This window comes from Bubalus kerabau, chromosome 1, assembly GCF_029407905.1.
Source record: "Bubalus kerabau isolate K-KA32 ecotype Philippines breed swamp buffalo chromosome 1, PCC_UOA_SB_1v2, whole genome shotgun sequence".
Lineage (NCBI taxonomy): Eukaryota > Metazoa > Chordata > Mammalia > Artiodactyla > Bovidae > Bubalus > Bubalus kerabau.
In genome coordinates, this window is record NC_073624.1 from 279,729,280 (window position 1) to 279,738,396 (window position 9,117).

General features: G+C 49.5%; 1 protein-coding gene across 1 annotated transcript; it reads left to right on the plus strand.

Moving 5' to 3' along the window:
• The first annotated feature begins 1,746 nt into the window (after positions 1 to 1,746).
• Positions 1,747 to 6,452, plus strand: TSLP (thymic stromal lymphopoietin). The gene is made up of 5 exons (XM_055566833.1): positions 1,747 to 2,025; positions 2,204 to 2,340; positions 3,217 to 3,261; positions 3,885 to 4,019; positions 5,934 to 6,452. The coding sequence occupies exons 1-5, from the start codon at positions 2,022 to 2,024 to the stop codon at positions 6,048 to 6,050; spliced, it is 438 nt and encodes a 145-aa protein (XP_055422808.1). The 5' UTR covers positions 1,747 to 2,021; the 3' UTR covers positions 6,051 to 6,452.
• The last annotated feature ends 2,665 nt before the right edge of the window (positions 6,453 to 9,117 follow it).

A 9,117-nucleotide genomic window follows, 5' to 3' on the forward strand; every position in this document is an offset into this window, starting at 1 on the left:
TGGCAGACGTCTAGGAGAATAAAGGAGATAAGGCTGGAAAGACAGCTTGGATTCAGGTGGGGACGTATGACTGTAAATGTCAAGGCAACTGGGATCGGTTAAGCAAGAGGTGCTGAGCATCAGACCGAAGGGGCCTACGAGGCCACTCAGTAACAGGGAAGGAGATCGAGTCCTCCGGGCCAGTGTTCCGCGCAGTGCAGACTACAGAGAAGTCTTCCAGGATGCTCAGGAGGAGGCAGCTCCCTCTCTGCCCTGCGCCCACGAAACCCGACGGAGACGCAGTTCTCAAGGCAGACACAAAGGAAGGGAGTCGGTTCGCTTACACCCTAGAGGAACGCAAGTGGACCTAGGCAGAAGCTGCTTTTCCCCGTCTCTGCCCCGTCAGCATGTCCCAACTCAGAGAAGAGACCTGTGTCTGAAACTCATGTCTGCCTACCCGGTCTCCAGAGACACCTCTGACTGCACAGCGGATGAATCAGGCTTTGGCATCATCCCACGAGACCCTGAGGAGCTGCTGGTGGACGGAGAGCGGGGCGGAGGACTTCTCTTCCAAAGGATCCTGGCATGACACTAAACCCCAGACTTGGAAGGTTCCAGAAAAGCCCATCTTTTCAGTCAGCGGTGAATCATCCGCTGCCCCGCACCCCTGTTAGCACCACAACCCGGGCTTCAAACAGCGAACCGAGCACCGCTGCGGGGGTAGAGCCGCGGCGCGCCTTCCACCGAAAGGCTCCCCTTGGCTCGCGTCGCCGCCGCAGCCCGGCCCGTACCTTTCCCGCCGCGCTCGCCAGCCCGGCCTCGTTCCCAGGCTCGGCGGGGCCTGCGAGCTTTGCTGGGGCTCACGCGCGGCGATCCGGGGATGACCCCCAGGGACTCCCCAAGGACCGGGGCTCTGCAGACCCCGAAACGCAAGGCAGGGCGCTGGGGAGGGGAAAGCCGGAGTCGGGTGTCAGGAGAGCCCGGACTGGGTGCTCAGCCCTCAACAGCCCGTCGGTTCGGGTCTTCCTTCCCTTAAAGTCCCCTTTGGCGCTGTCGGAGCCCAGAAGGCGGAGGCGCAACCTCTAGGGCGCTGTCCCGCTCACATCACTGCTTCTAAACTCCCTTTTCTGGATTAACAAGAGTCCGCCGCCTCGCTGTTCCTCCCGTCCCCGGAGCCCGCGGCGCCCGCGCTCAGCCCCGGCTGACCCAGATCTTCGAGGCCGCGCGGCCGGCGTGCGCCCGGGGCTGCGCGCGGGGCGCCGGGCGCACGAGGCGCGCCTGGGGCGGGCGCTCTGGACGGCACCTGGCTCCGCCGGGCTGCGGCTGGACCGTGAGCTTCCAAAGTGCTCGACACCCAGAGAACTTGCTAAGCACCCCGGAGGTGCCCCCAGTCACCCTGAGTACCACTTATAAGTTTTCTGAGGGTGAGGACCATTACGTCTTCTCCCGTTCGTTTCCATTTCTCATCCTCCCTGCCCTCATGGTTCCGGTCACTACTGTAGAGTCCATGCCTTTCCCTAGAAGCGCAGTCCAAGCCTAAGGCTGCACCCACCCTCCAGAGTATCCCCGGAAGTAAGTCCTTGAGTTTTCTCAGCAGCCACAGAGAAGGGAAAGCACTAGTTGAAAGTGGCCAAAGGTGTACATCATGAAGGGTGTACATCATGAAGGGGCAGTGGTGCCTGTCTTTACAGTGGCTACTTTTGGGGTGTTTTTCCCAAGATAGGGGTTTGGTCATGGAAACAGTCCCGTAAAGGAAAGATGTGATGGTCTCCTTCTAAAGGCACACTCAGGCACATAGCAAAGGGCAATGACAAAAGAAGGAAGGTGAGGGAAATTCCTGATGATTTTACTGTTAAAATTCCATAGATTTGGATAGTGCTATTTTTTTCTTTCAGGTCATCAATTTAGAATTCTATAAAGGAAGAGAATGACATCAAGGAAAATCATTGGCCTAGGAGAAAAGAGCCCGTAGGCGTTTAGGTGCTATATATGTGGAGCCAGAAAGCTCTGGAGCATCAGGGAGACTCCAGCTTAAGGCAACAATGGGTGAATATGCGCCTCAAGGGCACGGGGAATGAGAGGCAGACTGCTGCCTGCCACCTGCCCCTAGGACAGCCCCTGCCGCTACTCTAGAAGCAGGCCGTTGCTGCTGCAAACAGCTTAGTGTGAAACGGGTGGGAGTGGGGTTCCAAGTACAATGCCTAATACTTCATTATTCGTTCAGTTCTTTTTAGGAAGATCTTCATCTTGCAACTGGTAGGGCTCGTGCTAACCTACAATTTTACTGACTGTGATTTTAAGAAGATTAAAGAGAGCTACCGGAACATCATTTATCAAGAACTGAATAACTATACAAAAGGGGTAAGTGAAGAAACGTTTTAAAAATGCATTTTTATAGTAAGAGTAGGCACACACACTACAATTTAACTTTTAAAGAAAGAAAAATGATTTGGAAAAAATCAAGGCCCAGCATTTTGTCAAAAAAAAAAATTACAAGTGATATTGAAATATATGACCTTCTAAAATGACCACCCAGAAATTGGCATACTAATTAAATCAAATATGCAGATGCTGGTGAGGAGCAGATATTGATAAGGAACTCATGGTATCCATCAAGCTTTTCTGTTCTCTGCCAGATCCTGTTCACTGGTGCAAGTAAAAAATAAAACAAAAAGACAGTGACTAAGGTCTCGAAAAAGAAAAACAGAGGGGATTCTGGTGAGCGAGGCCCTATCCAGTGAGGACAGCCTGGGAGAATGTGCTCCTCGAATCTTTCTAGTATTCTAGATGCTTTAGGATGCCCTTGCGGGATAAGGGCACTTTAGATTTTTTTAATATACAGTGGATCATTTTCCTGATCATTCTAATTTCTGGACAGAGCATGTATGTGTGCAGCGGATGAACGGCTACAGGGCAGATGTGGGCATTGGAAAAACAGCATTATTGTCGCAGGAGTGGCCCCGCGTACAATGTCCACTTCGGCGGGGAAGGAGGATGTCGCTCTAGGGCAGGATCATTTGATACCCAGGCTCCAACGCTAGCAGGCAGTGTCTGAGAACTCAAGTGATTCACTACGTGGTCAAAGGCAGAAACTGGCACAGGAAACAGTGCCTCGGGGGAAGCTGCTCTCCGAGCATCCCAGAGCCTGGGAGCCGCGGAGAGAGGGAGGGCGGCGCTGGCTTCGCTCTTGTGAATTTGATCCCCATCTTCGTCGTCTCCTTCCTTTCTCTCTTCCAGACGAAAGCCATCGACTTTGACCATTTCGTCTACTGTGAAGACCAGGTGAGAGGCAGCGGCTGAAGCTGGGGGGCGCGGGGACCCTGCGGGGCGCGGGGCGCGGGCGGCGGCGGGTCCCCAGGAGACGCTGGCCCGGCGTGGGGACAGGCGCACCGCGCCCAGCCCGGGAAGCCGCCCCTGTCCCGTCAGGGCGGCAGCGCGTCCTATTTGAGCGGGACTCCGGGAGCGGCTCCGCCCGCGGCCCGCGGGAGGCGGGTCCGAGACGGGCCGGGGCGCCGTCAGGGCGCCCGGGGCGGGCGCCGCTCCGTCAGTACCGCACCTCGGGCCGCGGGCCGCGGGGACCCCCGGAGCGCTCCCCGCACCAGGAGAGTCCCCTCCCCGCCTTTCCCCGGCCCCTCCGCCCGGCCCTCAGGAGGCGGGTCCGAGACGGGCCGGGGGCCGACGGCAGGGCGTCCCGGGGCCGTCGTCAGGGCCGCCCCTTGGGCCGCGCGGACCTCCCCCGAGCGCCCCCCGCGACCCGGGCCGGCCTTCAGGCGGAGCGCCCCTCGGCGCCCGGCCTCGTCAGCTCACTCTCTCTCCCCCGCCCCTCCCTGTCTCTCCCCTCCTCCTCCCTCTCACTCTCTCTCCCGGCGTCTTCTCCTCCCGTGACCGGGGCCGCCTGCGCGCAGCCCGACTGCCTCCGCAAAATCCAGAGCCTGACCTTCGAGCGGCGCCCTGGCTGCGCCGCGCCCGCCCGCGAGGCCTTCGCCGTGAGAACCCACGCCGCGCTCGCCGCCGCCTGCCCGGGCTACCGCGGGGCGCAGGTGAGCCGGGCAACCCAGTCAGCCCGCAGGGCCCCCCGGGCGAGTGAGCGCGGGGCTGGGCCCGGCGAGCCCCGACCCCCGGTGGCCCGGCGCAGAGCCTGTACCCGGGCTCTGACCTCGGAGGGAGGGAGCGGCGGAAGCCTGCGGGCCGCCGAGTCCGCCCTTGGGCCCGGCCTCTGCTGGGGCTCTGACGCTTTGGGCAGGAGTGCGTGCTAGACCTTAGGTCCCCTTCACAGTGTGGTCGGTGAGGGTCCTGGCTTCTGGAGCATGCGGAGGAGGGTGCTTAAAAGCTAATCTCCGGGGACCCTGAAGCCTGCTCCTTCAAAATTAAAATCCCTATCTGTGGGCTCCTTATGAGATGCGTATCCTTTGCGAAGGGTGAGCAGCGAGGCTTGGGTTTATCGTTTAATAATTGTATACGTCTTTCCTTAAATGTTACATTATCCGTTAAATCTCCACCCCATATTTGTGTAATTGCTTGCATAGTTGCTGTCTCTTTTGACCCTTTTGCATATGCAGTTACATTTGAATGAATGTGTAACTTTAAATATGGAAACGGTGCAGAGCTAGGGGCAGGAGGTCTGGGGACAGTCTTGCCTGACTTTGAATCCTAGCCCCATAACTTCTGTGAAAACTCAGATAAATTACCTGGTCTCTGTGTGCTTAGTTTCATCTGAAAAATGAGGATTGTAGAATCAAGTTCCATACAGAATGTTTGCAAGGATAAAATGAGTCAATATATGTAAAAGCACTTGGAACAGTGCGTAGTATGTGCCAAGTTCTCAGTATTTATTTCAGCGGTCAAGTAAAGCAGGCAATTTATCTTCCTAATGACAAACTAAAAAGACAAAAAGAAGCAGTGCAGATTTGTATGATTTTGGCCTGTTCACCAATGGACTTTATCAGTCTGTACACTGAATGGATGACTAAGGCTGTCAGTTTTTAGGGATTGAAGCCATAGGGTTCTGGAATGAACTTTAGTTGGATATTCAGTACCAGGCAGCCATATGAAAAACCTGTTTGGCTGTGTATCTCCTGTTAAGGAGACTCTGGCAAATCTACAGATGACCACAATGATATTCATCGTTGTAAGAGCATAGGGGACATTCTAGATAAGTTTAGACAGCATGTGAAAAAGGGAAAGTTTGGAGTGATTTATTTTAGCCCTCTCTCAAGCCCAAAGGCAGCCTAAAATCAGTAATTTAGCAGATGGTAGATTGTAAGCTTTTTGCTTAATAACCTGGTGACCTATATTGATTTGAATACTGTGTGTTTAGGAGGCCCAGTCTCTACTCAAGAGTAATTCAGGTGAAGGAATACGCCGGAAGATGATTGCAATCGTTTTTTTTCTTTTTGACAGACTCCTCTTGAGAATAAGCCTTCAGGTGTCTGTGGTACATCTTAGAGATTGGGAGGGACAGAGGCTGGGAGCACTCTGGGTACAAGTAATAGGTCTGTTGAATTATATCTATAAAGAAGCATAAGATAACTCTTTCTTGAAGAACTTAGGATCTTGCCAGGGAGATTATGAGATTTTCAGCTCTTCATCTATTTAATAAATATTCAGTTTCTCATGTATAAAGCTTAGTGCTCAGTGCTATGGGGAATACCCATGATGTAATAATAAAAACAGCTATAAGTGAGAACCAGTTAAGTGATAAACACTCTGAAGTGCTAGAAGAATTTCCAAAAGAGATGTCTGAGCAATTAGCAGAGACCTTGCGAAGGAGGCGGGGCTTGCCCTTGAAGTCTGTGGGTGGAGAGATGGGAGGGCATTCCTCTGGAGAAAGCAGGTAGGAGCTGTGTGGGTGTCTTGGGGGACACATTGAGAGGTAGGTTTGCATAAAGAAGACAAAATGTATCAGCCAAAGATAGTGGTGATTAATTTTGACTATTGCTTCTCCTATTCCACAGATAAATAATACCCAGACAATGAGGAAAATAAGGAAAAGACAAATCAAAACAAATGAGTGCCTGGAACAAGTCACATACTTGAAAGAACTGTGGCAGCGTCTCAGTCGCATTTCATAAAAACAAAATAAACCTTCAATAAAGTCACATTTCACAGCAAGAAAGCAAATCATTTTTATTAGGTAGATGGAATGTTAACTCTAACTGTGGCATTTAAGAGACCACCAATGTTTTCTTTGTTTGTTTTAATTTCAGAGGGTTTCTTAGCTTATTTTTGTAAGTATCTGTTGTTTAATGTAAGTGTATAATGTGGGGAAAGTATTAGCCCTCAAATGTCACGGGAGGCTTTTTTTTTTTAAGCATTAATGCCTGAGCCACTGGCTTTGTGGCAGTAATTCTCAGCTGGAGCTATATAAACCCTACTCAAGGAAAGAATCTAAAAGTAGAGTGGAAGGAGAATTTTTCTCTTGGGAGATAAAAATGTTGAACTTGATAGCATGTAAACCTCTGTTTAAAAGGCAAACATTCACAAAGGAAATGAAAACAAAAGGAGTGCTCAAAGTTGTACCTATAATGAAGCAACATGAAATAATTTCCAAGCAAAGTGTTGTGAAAATATTCTAAGCCAAATTAAAAAAATTATCTAACAGACAAGAGTGGAATATGCCTATCCTGAAGAAGTGCCTTTGTTAGAGCTAAAATATATTTTGAAATTTATGGAATATATCTTTAATTTATTTTGTAAGCAGTTTTTAAAATGTACATATTGCTTTGTTATCAACACTATTTTTTCTTAATAAAAAATTCTCAAATTCGTTTCTTAGGAGTGATCTTTTTAATGTAGTAGACAGTTTGCACATGCGTACCTTTCGGAGGGGCGTCGCTTTTCCTCAGTTCTTTCCCCTCCCTTTCTGTACTGTGCCTGTAGTCTGCCTATAGAGAGAATACTGGGAATAGGTGAATTCAGGATGCTTTCCCATCGTCCTTTCTCTTAAATTATGTCTCTAGTCCTCCTTTCTTTCCCTTGTTGAACTTCCCCACACCTGAGAGAAACCAAGGAGGCCAAGGTGAACAAGGGCTGTCCAACCCATCCTCCTGTTTGATGCTTGCTGCACGCTAGAGCTGAAGGCACCCTTTGAGTCACCTCAGAATGCTCTGGACATCAGTGGAAGGGGCCGCCCGAGCCATGCAGTCCAGGTGACGGAGCAGGACAGGGAAAAAAACATCAGTTTTTCCTGTGAGTAGAAATGATCCCCTGGCCACTGCCCAGGAGGCTAGTGCTGAGGAATGATAGAAGAGGGGAAGGTCAGGGTTCCTAAATCTACCTTACCTGCCAAGAGGTAAAAAGCTTATATTATGCATCCAGTGGGCATTTACAAAGCAACTACTATGTGCCAGGCCCTCAGTCAAGTATTGGGGATACGAAAGTAAACAAGACACAGCTCTCCCCAGAGAAGCTCAGATATAGCTGGAGAGGCAGTTTCCTTTGCCCTGAGGGAAATCAGGACATAACTTCTTTCCCAAAACTTTCCTCTAAAGACCTGGCCCAGGACCTTAAGGGCCATTATAAGAGGAACTATGTATCCTTCTTCTGTGTATCCCATTGGAGTTTTAATATAAAAATAATCATTTATATTACTATCAAGGAAAAGCAATGAGCAAGATTTTCTCATAAGAATCTATAACTTTTAGATTAAATCTATTAACCATATAATGCTAGTAACTTTTCCAAATTAAAAGAATAGGATTATACATTCCTACTTTTTGAAATGCATTGCAGTTTCCTGGTGGGCTAATACACGGTCAGCTTTATAAATGTCCTGTTGTGCTCATGCGTAGTCGCTCAGTTCAGTTCAGTCGCTCAGTCGTGCACAACTCTTGGCAACCCCAAGGACTGCAGCACGCCAGGCCTCTCTGTCATCACCAACTCCTGGAGTTTACTCAACTCATGTCCATTGAGTTGGTGATGCCATCCAACCATCTCATCCTCTGTCGTCCCCTTCTCCTCCTGCCTTCAATCTTTCCCAGCATCAGGGTCTTTTCCAATGAGTCAATTCTTCGCATCAGGTGGCCAAAGTACTGGAGTTTCAGGTTCAGCATCAGCCCTTCCAATGAATATTCAGGACTGATTTCCTTTAGGATGGACTGGCTGGATCTCCTCGCAGTCCAAGGGACTCTCAAGAGTCTTCTCCAACACCACAGTTCAAAACCATCAATTCTTTGGCATTCAACTTTCTTTATAGTCCAACTCTCACATCCATACATGACTACTGGGGAAACCATAGCTTTGACTAGATGGACTGCTGTTGGCAAAGTAATGCCTCTGCTTTTTAATATGCTGTCTAGGCTGGTCATAGCTTTTCTTCCAAGGAGCAAGTGTCTTTTAATTTCATGGGTGCAGTCACCATCTGCAGTGATTTTGGAGCCCCCCCCCCCAAAAAAAATAAAGTCTGCCACTGTTTCCCCATCTATTTGCCATGAAGTGATGGGACCAGATGCCATAATCTTAGTTTTCTGAATGTTTCTTAGTTTTTTTCACTCTCCTCTTTCACTTTCATCAAGAGGCTCTTTAGTTCTTTTTTGCTTTCTGCCATAAAGGTGATGTCATCTGCATATCTGAGGTTATTGATATTTCTCTCAGCAATCTTGATTTCAGCTTCTGCTTCATCCAGCCCAGCATTTCTCATGATGTACTCTGCATATAAGTTAAATAAACAGGGTGACAATATACAGCTTTGACATACTCCTTTCCTGATTTAGAACCAGTCTATTGTTCCATGTCCAGTTCTAACTGTTGCTTCCTCACCTGCATATAGGTTTCCCAAGAAGCAGGTCAGGTGGTCTGGTATTCTCATCTCTTGAAGAATTTTCCACAGTTTGTTGTGATCCACACAGTCAAAGGCTTTGGCATAGTCAATAAAGCAGAAGTAGATATTTTTCTGGAACTCTCTTGCTTTTTCAATGGTCCAGCAGATGTTGGCAATTTGATCTCTAGTTCCTCTGCCTTTTCTAAATCCAACTTGAACATCTGCAAGTTCACGGTTCACATACTGTCCAACTCTTTGAGAACCCATGAAATGTTGCCCTCCAGGCTCCTCTGTCCATGGAATTCTCCAGACAAGAATACTGGAGTGGACTGCCATTCCCTTCTCCAGGGGATCTTCCTGACTGAGGGATCGAACTCAGG

Bases quoted from the DNA above. Each gene is read 5' to 3' on its own strand.
- TSLP (XM_055566833.1), top strand. The intron at 2,341-3,216 runs GTAAGTGAAGAA...TCTCTCTTCCAG, and splicing joins TGAATAACTATACAAAAGGG to ACGAAAGCCATCGACTTTGA. The intron at 3,262-3,884 runs GTGAGAGGCAGC...GCCTGCGCGCAG, and splicing joins TCGTCTACTGTGAAGACCAG to CCCGACTGCCTCCGCAAAAT.